The 20,659-nt window shown below is 40.4% G+C and overlaps 1 protein-coding gene across 1 annotated transcript in view; it reads left to right on the top strand.

The window, feature by feature from the left end:
- Nucleotides 1-18,301, top strand: part of CkIIalpha (casein kinase II subunit alpha) — a 311,099-nt gene extending 292,798 nt beyond the window's left edge. The window contains exon 4 of the mRNA XM_067760202.1: nucleotides 15,257-18,301. Coding sequence (XP_067616303.1) covers nucleotides 15,733-16,692 — 960 coding nt within the window. The 5' untranslated portion in view covers nucleotides 15,257-15,732 and the 3' untranslated portion in view covers nucleotides 16,693-18,301. The remainder of the gene's footprint in view (nucleotides 1-15,256) is intronic.
- Nucleotides 18,302-20,659: the final 2,358 nt, after the last annotated feature.

The following is a 20,659-nucleotide window of genomic DNA, read 5'->3' as shown; positions in this document are numbered from 1 at the left end:
GTTTACATTAAAATCAGCAAAACCGACGATCCTTGTCCTATACACTCTTTGGACTTACTGAAAGAACTTGAATGCACTAACCCAGATAGCGGCCAATCCTTTCGTGAAGGACAGAATACTTGTGGAGACCACCAGGATGTTCATAAATAATTACATACAATTTATTTTCTATATATTCATATTCTATTGTACTTTTACGTCTAGCTTGTATCCACCTATGTACTATTCCTCCATAATTTCATCTTTAAGTATATATTTACTCTTGTGCGAGTTGTACAGCAGTGCAAATTGTAGGTGTGTTTTTAAGTCCTTGTTATGGCTTCGTCATCTCTTAACGTTATGAGTTCCAAAGACGCTACTTTTACTATGTTGCGTGTCCTATGCAGACAAGCGAGCAGACTGAACATAATTCACATAAATGCGCAAAGTTTATACAAAAAGATTGATGAATTTAGATATCTCTTTGAGGGCTCTGCCATTGACGTTCTTTGTGTATCCGAAACATGGTTTACGTCTCGCCACAGTAACGAATTGTTGAGGGTAAATGGTTACCAGCTGTACAGGGCTGATCGATATGGCCATGGTGGTGGTCTCGCAATTTATGTAAAAAATAGCTTGTTCTGTAGACGATGTTGTGTTTCTGGAAAGGGCGACCCCGTAGGATATGTGTTTGTCGAATTATTTTCTGTTCGTAGTAAACTCCTTATTGGATGTGTATACCGTCCCAATCGTCAAGTTAACTTTTTGGATTTCACAGAATTTATTCAGCGACTACTAGGCAATTACTGTAACATTATAATATCCGGGGATTTTAACAGCAACCTGCTTAACGATTCCGACTTGAAACTATGTATGGAATCTCTTGGACTGTATCCCTTGAACACCTCCTCACCTGCACATTTCACCCATACAAATAGTACTCTTCTAGATTTATTCTTTGTGAGTGGCCTCCAAAAATCTCTCCACTATAACCAACTGTCTGCCCCTAGCTTTTCTAAACACAACTTAATCTTCAGAACCTACGGTTTCCAGAATACTAGAATACCTTGCTCCGTGACTTATCGCGACTTCAAGATAATTAATGATGATTTGCTCAACTCTGCGGTACAGTCGGTGGATTGGAGTCTTATCCGGTGTTTCACATCATATAATGATCAAACTTGCTTCCTGCATGATTAAATCGGCTGGCTTTTTGATTACTACATCCCCTTAAAAACTAAATTAGTTAATCGGTGCAGTAAGCCTTGGTTTAATACTAGTATTAAAAATTTTAAAGATGTGCGCAATAAGGCCTATTTTCGGTGGAAGAGGTATCGTAGTTTAGAAACACTTACACAATTTAAATCGGCTCGAATCACCGTAACCAAAGCAATTAATAGTGCCAAAACACTGTTTTATAAGGCTAAGTTTAGCCAAGAAATGGATGCGCGTCAAACATGGAATAAGATAAGGGAAATTGGCTTGGGAAAACCCAGAGAAAGCACCTGTTTTTGCTGACTTAGATGAAATAAACAAAAATGTTACTTGTTTGCCTGTATCAAATCCTCGTATATGTTCTGATAGCTTTGTAATCATGTAAATATTGATGTCAGTCCTTTAGAATTTGTGTGTGTTGACGAATGTGATATTGTACAATCCATCCTTTCGGTCAAGTCTAACGCCATTGGCTTTGATGAAATCAGTGCGAAGTTTTTAAAAATAATACTGCCTAAGATTCTGCCATATGTGACCTACTAGTGAAATCTATACTAACAAAATCTGTTTTCCCGAAGTGCTGGAAAGTTGCCAAGATTATTCCGGCACTCAAGAGAAATAATGAGTACAGACCCATTGCTATCTTACCTTTTCTCTCTAAATTTGTCGATCATATTTTGCATAGGCAAATAATCTCATTTGTGCATGATAACAAACTCATTACTGACCGTCAGTCCGGTTTCAGACCGAAACGAAGTTGCACTTCGGCGTTACTAGATGTAATCGAAGGCATCCGGATGGAAGTTGATGGTAATAATTTAGCTTTCCTAACTCTTCTCGACCATTCTAAGGCATTTGACTCAGTCGATCATGGGCTTCTATGTCGCAAGCTAAAAAATTTGTTTAGCTTCTCATGTCATGCCATTGACTTGATCAGGTCTTACCTTGTGGGCAGATCTCAGGCCGTGTGCGCTGGTGGACAAAGGTCTAACTTTGTAACTGTACTCAGGGGTGTTCCGCAAGGCTCTATCTTGTGCCCTCTGCTATTTGTTTTGTATGCTAACGACTTACCTAATACCTTTGGCATTGTAGTGTCCATATTTATGCTGATGAGGTTCAATTATATGTGTGCTGTTCAATTGACCGTGTTATTATGTGTACTAACGACCTTAACTCTGACCTGACGCAAATAAGTACATGGGCATCTGTGAACGGTTTATCAATAAATCCTGACAAATCTAAATGTTTTTTTTTATTCGCAGAAAAGCCTTCGATACACTAAACTTAGATAAAATATTGTTGGGCGGAGCAGTTATTGAATATGTTGACACAGCGAAAAATCTTAGTTCAGAAATTAACAAAACTCTGATATGGAATAACCACATCATTAGTGCATTTGGTAAAGTGTATGGAATGCTTCGTACACTGTGGCTAGCTCAGTATTTCACTCCTTTACACATTCGACTTCTTCTTGCAAAAGCGTACTTAATACCTACGCTACTGTAGGGCTGTGAGATTTATGCTAATTGTGACTCTGTATGTAAAAACAAGCTTAAGCTTTGTTTATAACAACATTGCCAGATATGTATTTGGGCTAAAAAGACTTGACCATGTGTCTGCGTTTGCTGAAAAGTTGCTAAATATTTCATTCGATAATTTGTTAAAAGTCCGAACACTGTACACAAAGTTATTCATACAAAGGAACCTAACTATTTATACCAGAGGCTTCGGTTCCTACAATCATCAAGGTCAGCTCAGCTTGTTTACACTAGGCACAGAACTTTGACTTCTGAACGTCAAATCTTTATTAATGCAGTACGTCTTTGGAACTCACTCCCAGTTAGTTTAAGACTTCTCTCTAGTACACTGCAATTTAAAAATAAGGTGACTAATTTTTTTTAATACTCGTTAAGCTCTCCTAGCTATATATATTTTTCTCGAACATGCCACGACTTATGTACTCGTGTTCTCATATTGTTGTTATTATTATTATTTAATACTGTACTCTACTCTCCCTTGTACTCCCTCTTCCCATTGTTACATTCATCTGTTCCTCTTTCCCTTCTCTATCCTGGCTAATACTATATTAACTACTTATAAATCTAAGGAAACGTATTGTAACGAATTTACTGCAAATCCTCTTATTTGCAACCTTCTGCTAAGTTCGAATCACTAAACTGTTGAATAAATAACTCCAATATTAAATAATGGAAAAATGGCCTTTATTAAAGTACTTCACAATAACACTTATACTTTGCAACTAGCTTGCTTAACAACCAAACTGACTGATAGCTTAAATGAAACTGAACTCGCCTCTACTGTTGTCGCCTTTTTATACTGTCTGATTTCCTCGTTGCATATTTCTAGGCTTTTCTAATTCCAGAAATTACTAGTTATAAATTTCTCAGCTACAACTACAGATGTATAATTTGTATAGCTTCTCTCATACCCCATGCGCTTGTATGTGTGAGCGACACTTCCACAATTATAATTGCATACCCTTAGGGGCATCTCAGATAAGATATCTGCAAGTGTTTGTGCATCTCTTCTCCACTGCGTGTACGTACATAGGTGTAGACAAAATGATTAAATTATTGATGTGCATTAGCATCGGCATAGAGATGGCAGTACCCCTTAGTGTTGCTAACATTCGTAACACTGCCCTCCACCTAAATCTCTCGATATAAACGCTTCTAGCATCTCCAAATGAACCACCCTTCTACTTCGTGGTTTCCCAATTGTTTGTATGCGGTAGATGGTGTCACTGATCTTCTTCACAACTTTGTACGGGACTTTCCAACTGCACCGAAATTTTGATGGAACACCTTTCCGCCGGTGAGGGTTGTATAACAGTACCAAATCTCCCGCCAAGAAACCTTTCGAATTATTGTTCTCATCGTACCTGTGTTTCATCGTACTACTGAATACTCTGGTTCGTGCCTTCACACTCTGTTGTTTGGCCAATGAACTACTGCGTAGAGCTTGCGCTGTACGGATTTGCCTTGCATAGCCAGTATCGTTCCGACGCTTCACGACAGTAGCCCTGGCTTGAAACCACCCTTGCATTCTTTCTGCGAAATTCTTTCCTTCGTTTTAGTACGTCCGTTAGGGCTTTTCGATGCTAGTGTTTCTCTCACAGGTACCTTCGGTTTTGATTTGTTTGGCCCATTCGTTCCATCAAGCCTTACCCGATCTGCTGCCTTTGACTTTTGCGGTTTTTGTCGAGTCTCTTTCACCAGCACGCGATTACTGCTGAACCCTTCTTCCAAACTGAAGTTAAGTGGCACTACCTGGTTCTCATAGCGCATAATCTTTCTTGGCATATCGATCCTGATGTCATGGTCAACTAAGAAGTCTACTCCCAATATGACTTCATCAATGATCTCCGCCACAACAAATTTGTGTAAAACCATGACCTTCCCAATTAGGACTTCACATATCACTTCTCCCTGGACTTGGTTATATTCGCCTGTGACCGTACGCAACCTTGCTCCTGGTAACGATTTTACTCTCCTGTTGACTAAATCAGATCGAATCAAGGAATGAAATGCGCCCGTATCTACAGTCAGTACACGCTCCTTGACATCCACATTCCCTCTGACGGTAAGACTGCTTTATTTCCTTCCAATTTGCGACACTGATATCACAGGACATTCAATAGCTGGAGCTAGCTCTCGATTTTTAAATCTGGCACGCTCTTGCTAATCTCCTCCAGCTTTGCGTTTACGGTCACCCAAATTGGAACTACCAGGACCAAGATCGCAATGATGTGCAATGTGACCGGGCTTCCCGCATTTGGAGCATTTGATAACTCTTTCACTCCGCTTTTGCGATCCTTTCAGCGCCTCCAATATTGCGTCTACCCACTCTGGCCTTTCTACTTCCACACGGTGTGCTTTGACAACTGGCTTACACAGAAGCGACGCTCTTTCCTGAATCAGAGCATGTGATACCGTTTCTACAAATGTTGGCTTTGGGTTTGCGTATGTGGCTCGCTTCATTTTGGCGTCCCGTATGCCATTTATAAAGCTCGAATTTTTACCCTTTTGGTGTATTCCACGGGTGCGTCAGCATTCGCCAAATGTGCAAGCCTTTCGACATTTGACGGAAATTCCTGCAAAGTCTCATTAGTTTTTTGGTAGCGGTTTTGCAACTCTATTTGGTGTATCTGCTTCCTGTGTTCTCTTCCGTATCGCCTCTCTAGAGCGCTCATCAAAGTTTCGTAGTTGTTCCGCTCTCCCTCAGGAATAGTCTGTAGGATTTCAGCAGCAGATCCTATCAATGCCACGAATAGTGCAGCAATTTTTCCTCAGTACTCCAGTTGTTCACTGCTGCGGTCTTCTCAAACTGAATCTTAAACACCTGGAAAGGAACAGAACCGTCAAAGGATGGTGTTTTTACCTTTGGATTACTCGCTGAAACAGCTGGGCGATTTAGTTGTAACTGCTCCATACGACCCTTCAAATCATCGACTTCTGCCTGAAATTGAGCGATTTTTGCATCCTGCGCTTCTAGCTTTGATGTTACCCTTGCTTCCTGTACTTCAAACAGCGAAGACATTTGTGCCACCTGCAATGAAAAGCGCTCCTCTTGTTCTTCCATCTTGGATGTTATGCGTGTCTCCTGCGATTCCAGTTGGGATGCCATATATGTCTTCTCTTCTTCCAGTTGAGTTTTTATCTTGGATGTAATCTGTGTCGAAATTTCTGACATTTGCGACAATATTGATGTTACTGTCGATGTTTGTGCAGATATTGCAGCCAAAATCATGCTCAAGTCTGTGCTCGTAACTGCCTTCGGTGTTTCTTCCATTTTTGTTGTTTTCTCGCCACCAAGATGAAAGTCATGCTCTTCCACGTCGATTCCTTCTAATTCAATTGCCTGTCGTAGTCGTTCCTGAAGTTCTAGTTTAATGCCGGTTGTATTCAATCTATAGCTCTCCAACTCTTTCTTCAGTTACTGGATCTTCAATTCACTTAACTTTGGCATGTCCAAGTTGTATTCAAAGTCTTCGGAATTTATTCAACAATTCCTCTTCTGACACCAATTGTAACGAATTTACTGCAAATCCTCTTATTTGCAACCTTCTGCTAAGTTCGAATCACTAAACTGTTGAATAAATAACTCCAATATTAAATAATGGAAAAATGGCCTTTATTAAAGTACTTCACAATAACACTTATACTTTGCAACTAGCTTGCTTAACAACCAAACTGACTGATAGCTTAAATGAAACTGACATCGCCTCTACTGTTGTCGCCTTTTTATACTGTCTGATTTCCTTGTTGCATATTTCTAGGCTTTTCTAATTCCAGAACTTACTAGTTATAAATTTCTCAGCTACAACTACAGATGTATAATTTGTATAGCTTCTCTCATACCCCATGCGCTTGTATGTGTGAGCGACACTTCCACAAGTATAAGTGCATACCTTTAGGAGCATCTCAGATAAGATATCTGCAAGTGTTTGTGCATCTCTTCTCCACTGCGTGTACGTACATAGATGTAGACAAAATTATTAAATTATTGATGTGCATTCACGTCACTGCTTAGCATCGGCATAGAGATGGCAGTACCCCTTTAGTGTTGCTAACATTCATAACAATATTTATGTTATAAGCGACTGACACTGTAAAATAATTTTTTTTTAAATTGTTGTGCCAGGATAACCATATTAATAAATTACAAATTACAAATATTGCAATATTTATTATCTTGGAGACCATTTCTCAAAATTCACTTTCCTAGAACCTGTGAAGAAATTCAATGCAAGTCTCCTTATTCAGTACCTTAAGGAGAATATTTTCGATTGTTTTTGTTGTACCAGAAACTATTGTCAGCCAGTTCACCTGCAAAGAGTTTACGATTTTTTTTGAAAAACCATGGCATCAGCCATGTGCGGTCTTATTCACCACGGTCTAATACATATGAGCGTGTTAACCGTGCTATTAATAGTTCCTCATTCACCAAGACCCTTCCATCATCAAGACCCTTTATTAGAAAAGATCAAAGAGATTGGGATAAGCACATAAGCAGTAAAAATTACTCTCTGAAAGGGCGCATCCCTTGAAGCTTGCTACGCAGACGTCCCAATTAGACTGGGAGAGATTAAGCGACTATGTGTAGGTCTTACAACCTTAGACTAACAAAGTTGCTTCTCTCATTAAAAAGAGAGGACTGTAGACTCATGACGGGTATTCTGACTGGACACTGCCTTCTGGCGTCACATGCCTTTAAATTAGACTTGGTCAGTGATAGCAGATGTAGGAAGTGCAGGTTGCAGGAGGAAACGATCGAGCACGTTCTGTGCTCGTGCCATGCGATTGTCAGGCTAAGACTCCAGCTATTCGGAGTGATACAGCTGTCAGATCTAGAAGCATCAAGTGGCTTAAGTCCTAGGAAGCTTCTAGTATTTGCCAAGAGGACGGAGTTATTTTATGACATAGGTCCTGGTTTTTGATAAGGTTTTTTAGTTTGGTCGTTAAAACAAACTGCTGGTAACACTATAGACTCATTCAGTCTATGTGAGGGCCAGTTCAACCTAACCTTACCTAACCTGCTCTCTGAGGAACAGTTTACATCATACAACCGGAAACGCACCATATTACATATTTTTGGCTAACACATGATCACCCACGGTGGAGACTATAAGTTGCTGAAGAATTTAGTTTTATTGACGAAAGGCAGCGCTAAACTTTTGCCGCAACACGTGAATCCATGAAAAATAAAATTAAGGCGGCAAACGAAAAGAATGAACGCACGTATAACTTGCGACCACGTATAAGAGAATTTCAGGCTGGTCAAGAAGTGATACGTAGAAATTTCGCACAAAATAATTTGGTAAAACATTTTAATGCTGAATTGGCTCCTAGGGGAATTAAAGCCAGAATAAAAAAGAGGATAGGAAACGCCTATTATGAGCTGGAAGAAATTAACGGCAATAATGAAGGAAGATATCACGCGAAGAATATATAGCAATAACAATGACAACCATGGATATACTGTCAAACGGATCGATTACCGATACCTATATATATATATATATTTTCAAATGTAACTTGCGCATAGCATCATTGCATTTGTCTGGGGTGGGGGAGTTTATGATGATGACCAGATGAATTTGCCACTGGGACATTTGAGTCTTTATCGGCTCATTAACATATCTCAAACGACGGGATGATAACACGGCATCCACTATGTATATACCACGTACGCCTACTTATCTATGCTAAGCCAGGCTCAACCGTAAAATCAGGTGATCAGTGACCTGATCAATCCAGCGAGCAGTCTGATGGGTTAGTTATCCACTAGATCCAATCTTATTTTAATTCCGAGATCCCGGGATTAGTTCCGAGAATTAGGTCTTTTTTTCTTTCAACATCTTATTTCGCAAAGTTTCGTACATTTTATTTGGAAAGTATATTTACTATATTGTCACGGATATTAGCATCACTAAGCTATACCATCACTAAGGCGATGCTAAGGCCATGCCAAGCAGTATTTACGTCAATAATCAAATCATGTATACACATATATAAGGCAGCCGAAAGAGATGTCACACACAGATGCATTTACTTATACGCCTATGTGTACTCGAGAGACTGCAAACTACAAACATTCACATCAATAATTCAATCATTATGTATCTACATAAACGAATAAATAATTGCGTCTACACATATGTACGTATACGAGCAGCGGAGCGGCAATGCACTAACACATGCATATATCTTATCTGAGTTGTCACAAGAGAGGGCAATAATTTGTGCACGTAGTTGTGGCTGGCGATTTTGTAGCCGAAACTAACTAGTAAGTTCTGGAAACAGAAGAGCCTAGATGTATGCAGCGTAAACTATAAAAGTGGCGCAAGCGAGTAAGAAGTAATTCAGTTTGAGTTGAGCTATCAATCAGTTAGTGATTAAGCACGCAATCTGGCGGCCAATAGTAGAGTTTCATTTGAGTTATGAATCATTTTGGTTATTAAGCCAGCGAGTAGCAAAGTATAAGTGTTATTGTGAAGTACTTTAATAAAGGCCATTTTTCCATTATTCAAAATTGGAGTTATTTATTCAACAGTTTAGTGATTCGAACTTAGCTGAGGATTGCAAATAAGAGGATTTGCAGTAAATTCGTTACAATTGGTGTCAGAAGAGGAATTTTTGAATAAATTCCGAAGATTGGGAATACAACTTGGACATGACAAAGTTCAGTGAATTGAAGATTCAGCAACTGAAAAAGGAGTTGGAGAACCGTGGATTAAATACAACCGGCAATAAGATCGACGGCCACCGTGGTGTGATGGTAGCGTCCTCCGCCTATCACACCGTATGCCCTGGGTTCAACTCCCGGGCAAAGCAACATCAAAATTTTAGAAATAAGATTTTTCAATTAGAAGAAAATTTTTCTAAGCGGTGTCGCCCCTCGACAGTGTCTGGCAAGCGCTCCGATTGTATTTCTGCCATGAAAAGCTCTCAGTGAAAACACATCTGCCTTGCAGATGCCGTTCGGAGTCGGCATAAAACATGTAGGTCCCGTCCGGCCAATTTGTAGGGAAAAATCAAGAGGAGCACGACGCAAATTGGAAGAGAGGCTCGGCCTTAGATCTCTTCGGAGGTTATCGCGCCTTACATTTATTTTATTTTTTAATAAGATCGAACTTCAAGCACGGCTACGAGAGGTAATGGAGTCGCAAGGAATTGATGTGGGCGAGTTTGTCTTTTATCCTGATGGGGACGAAACAAGAACAAAAATTGAAGAGAAAAACGAAACATCGCAGACAGTTACGAGCACAGACTTGAACATGATATTGGTTGCAATAACTGCTCAAATATCGACAGTGGCATCTCAGCTGGAATCGCAGGAGACACGTTTAACATCCAAGATGGAAGAACAGAAAACATATATGGCATCACAATTGGAAGACCAGAAGACATATATGGCATCCTAACTGGAAGAGCAAAAGACATATATGGCATCCCCCATCGTCAGAAATAACATCTAAAATTGAAGCACAAGATGCACGAATATCGGAAATGTCGGCACAAATTTCAGCACAGGTATCATCGCAGATCTCTGCAAAACTCGAAGCGCGTATGGACGGAAAAATAACGCAGTTTGAAGGAAAATTCGAGGCAGAGGTGGATGCTTTGAGAGGTCGTATACAGGAGTTGCAACTAAACCGCCCAGCTATTTCAGCAAGCAATCCAAAGGTAAAAACACCATCATTTGACGGTTCTGTTCCTTTCCAGGTCTTCAAGCTACAGTTTGAGAAGACCGCAGCAGTGAACAACTGGAATGCGGAAGATAAAGTTGCTGCAATGTTCGTGGCATTGAAGGGGCCAGCAGCGGAAACATCTCATTCCATCATTCGATCAGATTTAGTCAACAAGAAGATAAGACCATTGCTTGGAGCAAGATTACGTACAGCCACGGGAGAGGACACCCAGGTAATTGGAGAAGTTGTGAAGTAGCAATTGGGAACGTCACGGTACTACACAATTTTATAGTGGCAGGTATTGTTGATGAAATCATAATTGGAGTGGACTTCTTAATCAACCAAGGCATCAAAATTGATATGCAAAGCAAGACGATGCGATATAAGAACATGGATGTGCCACTTAATTTCGGCTACGAGAGAGGCTACAGCAGTAAACGAGTGCTGGTGGAAGAGAGTCAGCAAATACCACCAAAATCAGAAGCAGTCATCTGGGCAAAGGTTGATGGAGATTGTGGGACAAACAAATTGTGGGTTGTCGAAGCAGCAAATAAACCAGAGCTGAACATACTTGTAGGAAAAACCCTGGCTATGACAAAACAAGATGGACGTATTCCGGTAAGAGTACTCAATGAGTTCAAGTCACCATTCAATTTGACCAAAGGAGCTATTTTGGGAAGATGCCAAGAGGCCGAAGTAGTTATTAACTGTGAACAACTCCAGGAACACGTTTCATCTAGTAATACTGATCTTTCAAATGACATCACGGCATGGACGGAGGGGCTAGAGGAAGATTATCAGAGTAAGGCAAAGCAACTGCTCCTAAAGTATGCAAACATATTTGACCAGGATGGTTCCAAACCAGGCCGCACCAATGTTGTGAAACATCAAATTGACACTGAAGACGCGAGGCCGATACGTCAAGCTCCACGTAGTGTTCCACTGGCAAAGCGGGAAGTTGTGAGTCAAATCATACAAGAAATGAGTTACAGCGGCGTCATGGAACCATCAGCTAGTCCATGGAACTCGCCGGTAGTACTTGTAAAGAAGAAGGATGGAAAAATGAGGTTTTGCGTGGACTACCGGAAGTTGAATGACGTTACGAAAAAGGATAGCTACCCGTTGCCAAGAATTGACAACACTCTGGACTCGCTATCTGGTACGAAATGGTTTTCCACACTGGACTTGAAAAGCGGCTACTGGCAAGTTGAGGTAAAGGAGGAAGATAAAGAGAAAACAGCCTTCAGTGTCGGTGATGGTCTTTGGCAATTTACAGTAATGCCTTTTGGACTTTGTAATGCACCAGCTACTTTTGAGAGACTCATGGACCAGGTACTGAAAGGACTACATTGGAAAACATGCTTGGTGTACCTGGACGACAACATCGTATTGGGAAAGAATTTTGATGAACATCTAAAGAACTTGGAGGAAGTTTTCCAGAGAATAGCTGGCGCTGGTCTGAAGTTAAGTCCCAAAAAGTGTACGCTGTTTAAAAAGGAAGTAAATTATTTGGGCCACAAGGTAACGACAGAAGGTGTCTGTACAGCGAATGAAAAGATAGAGGCAGTAAAGGATTGGCCAAGACCACAGAATCTGCATGAATTGAAAAGTTTCCTTGGGCTGTGCACATATTACCACCGATTTGTACCAAATTTTGCCAGCGTAGCCCATAGTCTCCACGAGCTAAGTGCATTAAACATTCTCACAAATACCTCTACGGACAGCAATTTCGTGTCAGGACAGATCACGCAGCGTTGAAATGGCTTCTGCAGTTCCGTAATCCGGAAGGACAACTGGCACGGTGGATCGAGCGACTATAAAGCTACGACTTTTCCATTGAGCATCGAAAAGTTAGTACCCATGGAAATGCTGATGCAATGTCACGAAGACCATGTAGTCTGGAATGCAAGCACTGCTCAAAGGCCGAGGCTAAGGAAGACATTATAGATGTCCGGCTAATGACTATAACGTGTACGGATGAATGGGACAAGGAACAACTAAGAAAGTGTCAGCTAGAAGATACAGATCTGTCACATGTTATGCAAGGGCTCGAACGAAACGAAAGACCAAGCAGAGAGAAGATGTCAGCAGAGAGTCCCATTACGAAATTGGGCACAGTGGAACAGTTTAAAATTGATATCCGGTTGCTTGCATCGAGTATGGGAGAGTGAGGATGGTCAATGCAAGAAGAAACTGATAGTTGTTCCCAGAAAGAGGATTCCTGACGTGCTCAGCGAGCTGCACAATGGTCCAAGTGGAGGTCATATTGGAATCACGAAGACACTCGAGACAATTAAGCAGAGATTCTATTGGGTTGGTTGCCGTCAGTCGGTCACCGAGTGGATTGCCAATTGCGAGATATGCAACAGAGCGAAAGGGCCCAAAACCCGAAGTCATGGCCAGATGAAGCAGTATATTTCAGGTGCACCATTTGAAAGGATCGCCATGGATGTCGCAGGTCAATTTCCTACAAGCAACAGCGGAAACAAATACGTACTGGTGGTTATGGATTATTTCAGTAAATGGCCAGAGGTATACCCAATCCCAAACCAAGAAGCAGAAACAGTAGCAGATGTGGTTAAAAACGAATGGGTTGCAAGGTATGGTGTACCAATGGAGTTACATTCTGACCAAGGCAGGAATTTTAAATCAGCTGTGTTCCAAGAAATGTGCAAGAAATAGGGCATTCGAAAAACACGGACAACTGCATTGCATCCTCAGTCCGATGGTATGGTGGAACGTTTCAATAGAGCATTGGAGGAACATTTAAGGAAAGTAGTAGACAAGTACCATAAGGACTGGGATACACACATATCATTATTCTTGATGGCCTACCGATCGGCAGTACATGACACAACGGGCCAAACTCCCGCAAAGGTAATTTTTGGCAATGACCTTCGACTGCCAGCTGATTTGAAGTATGGGATAGATGCCGATGCGGAGAGGAATATCAAGAAATCCACTGGCGTCTTGGAAGAAGAGCTGAGAGAGATACACGATCTGGTAAGGCAACGAGCAAAGATTATGAGTGACAAGATGAAAGCGAGGTACTATAAAGCAATTAATTTGGAAGGGTTTCAGGAAGGAGATTTGGTGCTGCTATAAAACCCACAACGAAAAAAAGGTTTGTCCCCGAAATTGCAGTGTAACTGGGAAGGCCCATACAAAGTTGTAAAACGGATCAACGATGTAGTGTACCGCATACAAACCACTACCAAACCACGAACCAAAATGAAAGTGGTTCATTTGGAGAGATTAGCATCGTTTAGAACGAGAGATTTGTCTGATCGGGACGATCAGACTTAGGTGGAGGGCAGTGTCACGGATATTAGCATCACTAAGCTATACCATCACTAAGGCGATGCTAAGGCCATGCCAAGCAGTAATTACGTCAATAATCAAATCATGTATACACATATATAAGGCAGCCGAAAGAGATGTCACACACAGATGCATTTACTTATACGCCTATGTGTACTCGAGAGACTGCAAACTACAAACATTCACATCAATAATTCAATCATTATGTATCTACATAAACGAATAAATAATTGCGTCTACACATATGTACGTATACGAGCAGCGGAGCGGCAATGCACTAACACATGCATATATCTTATCTGAGTTGTCACAAGAGAGGGCAATAATTTGTGCACGTAGTTGTGGCTGGCGATTTTGTAGCCGAAACTAACTAGTAAGTTCTGGAAACAGAAGAGCCTAGATGTATGCAGCGTAAACTATAAAAGTGGCGCAAGCGAGTAAGAAGTAATTCAGTTTGAGTTGAGCTATCAATCAGTTAGTGATTAAGCACGCAATCTGGCGGCCAATAGTAGAGTTTCATTTGAGTTATGAATCATTTTGGTTATTAAGCCAGCGAGTAGCAAAGTATAAGTGTTATTGTGAAGTACTTTAATAAAGGCCATTTTTCCATTATTCAAAATTGGAGTTATTTATTCAACAGTTTAGTGATTCGAACTTAGCAGAGGATTGCAAATAAGAGGATTTGCAGTAAATTCGTTACAATATTATAATATAAGCATTAGATTTGTTTTTTTTTTGAACTTTTACTTGCATATCGCCGTAACCAATGAAGGCAACGCTATCTCAGCAGAAAGCTCGAACGTGTCTTAAGTCAAAAATATATATGAATTTGTTTGGAGGACGCCTCATCTTCGTCAAAGCTCGGCTGCAACAGCCCATCTTCAACCAGGGAGCCGAGGCAGGGCTAATTTCCTCTCAACCGACAGGCAAATAAAGGATTTTCGGGATTGGAGGCCCTACTGCAGCCTATTCATACGTCGAATTTCATCATGTTCTTTATGCTTTATTTCCCTCCACAGTGTTTGGTGTAGAACAAGCTAGCTGGACAAAATTATTTTATGAGATTTTCCGTTTCATATGCAGTCACTTATTATAACTACGTCATTTTTTTCAGCCATATGTTCTTTTTTTATTTTTTTCCAAAATTTGACTTCATATTTCATATACAGTAACTCATGTGAATAAGTGACATAGACCCAAAAAAATGTTAAGGACTTAAGAATATTACTTTATTGTACTTAAATTGAATGGAATACAAATCTCAATACTCTAAAAAATTCTAAAAATTTGGAAAAAAATTAAACATTTTTATGAAAATTCGTCGAATTTTTTAAATATAATTTAGTTTTTGTTATAGATCGTGACAAATTTTCTTATCGGAAATTAGTTAAAATAAATTTGCGAAATCGAAAATTGTAAGAATTATCCAAAAAGGGGTGTCTACTTATTTATGTGAGTCACTGTACATATATATATACAAATTGTTACAATTTTACTTGCAATTCCTCTTATTTGCTCTTTTTCTAGGTTCGTATCGCTAAACTGTTGAATAAATAACTCCAATATTGAATAATGGAAAAATGGCCTTTATTAAAATACTTCACAATAACACTCAAACTGTGCAACGAAAAGCTTAATAACCAAACTGATAGCTCAAATGAAACTCCACTATTCAAAATAATACTGCTATTGCTCGCTAGATATCGTCTTAGTCGTAACTGTGTGGCGGCTCACACCGACATCTATCCGTGACGTCACGAAATTGACATGAAATATTTATGTACACAGCTGATGCAATTTGTGGATTCTATTGTATTGTATTTTGTTTGTATTATATGTGTATGAATTTCTAGAACCTTCCTGGAATAATAAAAGAATTTTTCATTCTTGTTTGTAAATCCAAAGTGGTGACTACCGAATTTCGAACGTGCGCAACTAATACGTACTTATATAGATTCAGCCTAGTAGCAGGCACAGCGAATCGACGAGTATACATACATATAATGCCGCATTACAATTTAAGATCAAACAACGACGAGCCAGCAGACGAGCAAGATAATTTTTATGATAGTCGCAGTATTGAAATGGAGTCAAACAACGTAAATGCACAATTGCAATTAATGCAAAACGAGTTACAACAACTAAACATCGCTTATGCACAGCAAGCAAATCATCGCTCTAATGTACAAATTGTTCATGTACCAAAATTCAATAAGGTAAATCCACACATATGGTTTGCGCAGCTTGAGCGTTCCTTTCGGCTCAGCAATATTACAGATGACATTGATATGTTTGATTTAGTTACGATAAATTTAGATGAAGATATAATTCTTAGTATTGAGGATCTCGTTTCTGCACCGCCGGATAAAAATCGATATGTAACACGTAAATTGCGTTTACTTGATAAATACTCGGAATCGTCCGAATGCAAACTAAAACGTTTGCTGCAGGGTGGAGCAATATCAGGTATGAAACCAAGTGACATTCTGGCATACATGAAACGATTATCACCAGATCCGGGGTGCGAGCCAGTAATACGTACACTTTTCATGAATCAAATGCCATTATCAATTCGACCGCTACTGTCTGTTTGGCAGGAAAATGATTTGACGCAATTAGCCAATATTGCTGATAAAATGCTGGAATCAGCTGATACGAACGCTGTTTGCGCAGTATCAGATTTGCAACAAACAACTTCCGACTCTGTAGAAGCGCTTTCCCGTACAGCATCAGAGGGTAGTAGAGACAGGATGCAGGAGGTCCTCGAAAATATTAGGAAACTGCAAGCTGATATCAAAAAGCTCAAGGAAGGCACCAGAGGATCGCGTTCACCAATGCGATCTCCTAGACGAAGTGGTAGTACTGAGCGTGTGCAAGGTGGAAAATGCTATTTTCACAAAAAGTTTGGTGCAGATGCGCGTAAATGTCGTCCAGGTTGTAGCAATTGGAATCAGCCAAAATAAAACGGCTGCCGTCTAACTTGCTGGTTGACGGCAGCCCAACGTATATCAGCAGCACGTATAATTATTCCAAACTGGGCACTAACGAAGTCAATGAGCCTCGTTTGCATATTTTTGATAAACATAGTAGAATCCGATTTCTTATTGATTCCGGATCAGTTGTTTCCGTAGTCCCTCGTACAATGGTAAAGATAAAAACAAAAATAAATGCTTTGCAATTATACGCCGCAAATAAGACGAAGATTGAGACCTATGGGACTCATATCCTTAGAGTAGATTTAGGTCTTCGACGACCGTTCAGCTGGCCCTTCATTGTTGCAGATGTCCATACTGCTATAATTGGAGCAGACTTTTTAACTAAATTCAATTTGCTTATTGATTTGCAACAAAATAGGTTAATCCACGGTACCACAAAATTATCAATTGATGGCATTGTTCTAAATGCCACAGATTTTTCAGTTTCTACCATTAGCGAATGTAATGATTTCAGGGGAGTGTTAGCAAGGTTCGTTGACGTAACGAGATTGCCAACAACATACCATACCAACAATAAACAACACAACGTTGTTCACCATATCGAGACAACAAGAAGTCCCATAGCTGATCGACCACGTAGATTGGCAGGGAAAAAACTGGCGGTGGCAAAAGAAGAAGTAAACTTTTTGCTGGGGCATGGAATTTGCCGACCATCAAAAAGTCCTTGGGCTAGTCCCTTGCATATGGTGGCTAAGAAAAATGTTGGATGGCGATTACCGCAAGCTTAATGCTGTTATAGTACCCGACGGATATCCAGTCGCACACATTCACGATTTTTCCGAGAGATTGTATGGAAAAACGGTGTTTTCCACCATTGATTTGGTGCGGGCATATTACCAGATACCGATGGCAGAACAGGATGTACAAAAGACTGCTGTATGTACACCATTCGGTCTCATCGAATTCCTTTATATGCCATTTGGTTTGAAAAATGCCTCTCAAACTTTTCAACGATTTATGGATAGTATATTTAGAGGCATTGATTTTGTCTACTGTTATATTGATGACATCCTTATTATGTCTGAATCGTACGACGAGTATGAAAAACACCTACACACGGTATTAGCAATACTTCAGAAGCATGGATTGGGTATCAATGTCAGTAAATGCCAGTTTGGTAAAACTCAGGTACGTTTCTTAAGTTATATTATCGACAATGAGGGGTTACGTCCTCCGCCGGATCGTGTTGATTCTACCATTAATTTTAAGCGCCCTCAAACAAGAGGCGAGCTAGGGAGATTTCTTGGTATAATTAATTATTATCGACGCTGCATTCCAAATGCATCTAAAATTCAAGCCCCTCTTAGACAAGTTACACGGGGATTGAAAAAGAATGACAAGGGAGTAGTAAATTGGACCCCAGAGCTAATTGAGGCTTTCGAAAACTGTAAGCGAAGTATAACAAACGCGGTAATTTTATCGCATGCGGCGCCTGAAGCTGTCTTAGCCCTGATATGTGACGCATCCGATACTGCTATAGGCGCTGCCCTGGAGCAGCGAATTCGTAATGTATGGTGTCCTCTTCGATTTTATTCGCGTAAACTCACCGATACTGAAAAAAACTACAGTACTTACGATCGTGAACTGCTAGCGATATATGACGCCATACGCTATTTCAGGCACATATTGGAGGCACGATTATTTGTTATTAAAACAGACCACAAGCCTTCGACGTACGTATTTTCTCAGAAGCCCGAAAAAGCCTCTCCGCGCCAACTTCGACATTTAGATTTTATTTCGCAGTTCACGACCAATGTTGTACACCACCTCAGAAAACGTTGTTGCCGACGCATTTTCACGTCTTAATGTCATTTTTATGCCGACGGAGATTAACTTGGAGAGAATTAAAGAGGCACAAAATGAAGATTCGGAGTTGAGCGAAATTTTGCAAGGGTTATCATTGCTCAAATTGCAACAGGTCGACCTTGGCAATAATGTTAACGCATATTGTGACCTATATACAGGTTCCGTAAGGGTCTATATTCCTTAAACTTTGCGATATTCTGTTTTCATTTCAGTGCACGATTTATCTCATGCCAGCGGAAGAGCGACGCTACAGCAAGTGCGACGAAAATACGTGTGGCCATCGATGAGGAAAGATGTAACCTTTTGGGCTCGTAATTGCCTCCCATGTCAGCGGGCCAAAATTCATCGACATAATTCACAACTACCCAACAAAATAGATATGCCAGACAACCGTTTTGATCATGTGCACTTGGACCTTGTAATCATGCCATTGGTTAATGGCTATCGGTACTGCTTGACGATGATCAACCGTTTTTCACGATGGCCAGAAGCAGTACCACTGAAGGACATGTCTACCGAAACAGTGGCAAATGCATTTTGGACATGTTGGGTGGCACGTTTTGGTTGCCCTAAAACGATAACTACTGACCAAGGGGCACAGTTCGAGTCCGATTTATTCAAACCATTAGCCAAAATGTTGGGTAGTAAGCACATACACACAACTGCATACCATCCGCAGTCGAATGGTTTGATTGAACGCTGGCACCGAACATTTAAAGCGGCCTTGATGTGTAATTCTGGAGAAAATTGGACAGAGCTATTGCCAATGGTCTTGTTGGGATTGAGAACCTGTTATAAAGAAGATATCGACGCATCGGCTTCGGATTTACTTTACGGGAGTCACATACGCGTACCAAACGAGTTCTACGACGATTTGGATAAACCAGTTAATACCAAAGATTTTGCTAAGAAATTTCGAGATTACATGAGAATGGTACGGCCAAATCCAACAGCCCATCATATCAAGAGGAGGTTGTTCACTCATAAGCATTTAACAGACTGTACTCATGTTTTGTTAAGGACAGACGCAGTGCGCGAACTTCTTGAGCCACCTTATTCTGGGCCCTACGAGGTGGTGAAGCGTTCAACTGATCGTGTTTATATTATCAAAATCGACGGAAAAGAGGTTGAAGTCTCAACGGAGCGCCTTAAGCCTGCATTTTTTATCATGATTCGTATGCCACAGGAATTGTGAAGCCGCTTAGGACATATGAGCGCTCAAAAAGAGTAAAGTTCGCTCGCGGCCTGGTCACTGGAAGGGGGGTAGATGTCGCGGCTCACACCGACATCTTTCCGTGAAGTCACGAAATTGACATGAAATATTTATGTATACAGCTGATGCAATTTGTGGATTCTATTGTATTGTATTTTGTTTGTATTATATGTGTATGAATTTTAGAATCTTCCTGGAATAATAAAAGAAATTTTCATTCTTGTTTGTAAATCCAAAACTGCTTGACAACTCAAATCAAACTGAATTACAGCGCCTCTACATCTGTCGCCTTTTATACTCTTTGGTTTCCTCGTTCGCATCTTCTAGACGCTTCCAGAATCTACTAGTCCAGTAGCTCTCAAACTTCTCAGCTGTAACTACAATTGCACAATTTTATAGTTTTTCTCATTGCATACTTATAGGAGTATCTCAGATATATACATGTATTTGTGCATTGATTCTCTGCTGCTCGTACACGTACATGGTACATATATGTAGACGCAGTTTTTGTTTCGTTTATGTAGATATATGATGATTGAATTATTGATGTGCATTCACGTCACTGCTTGGCATCGCTTAGAGCTGGCAACACTCCTTAGTTTTGCTAATATTCGTAACACTACCCTCCACCTAAGTCTGATCGTCCCGATCAGACAAATCTCTCGATTTAAACGCTGCTAGCATCGCCAAATGTACCACTCTTCAACTCCGTGGTTTCTCAGTGCTTTGTATGCGGTAGATGGTATCACTGATCTTCTTCACCACCTTGTACGGGCCTTCCCACCTGCACCGAAATTTGGATGGAACACCTTTCCGCCGGTGAGGGTTGTATAACAGTACCAAATCTCCCGCCAAGAAACTTTTCGAATTATTGTTCTCATGGTACTTGTGTTTCATCGTACCACTCAATACCCT

This window comes from Eurosta solidaginis, chromosome 1 (assembly GCF_040869045.1).
Source record: "Eurosta solidaginis isolate ZX-2024a chromosome 1, ASM4086904v1, whole genome shotgun sequence".
Lineage (NCBI taxonomy): Eukaryota > Metazoa > Arthropoda > Insecta > Diptera > Tephritidae > Eurosta > Eurosta solidaginis.
Note: the sequence above shows the minus strand (reverse complement) of the source record. Positions and strands in the feature narration are given on the sequence as shown.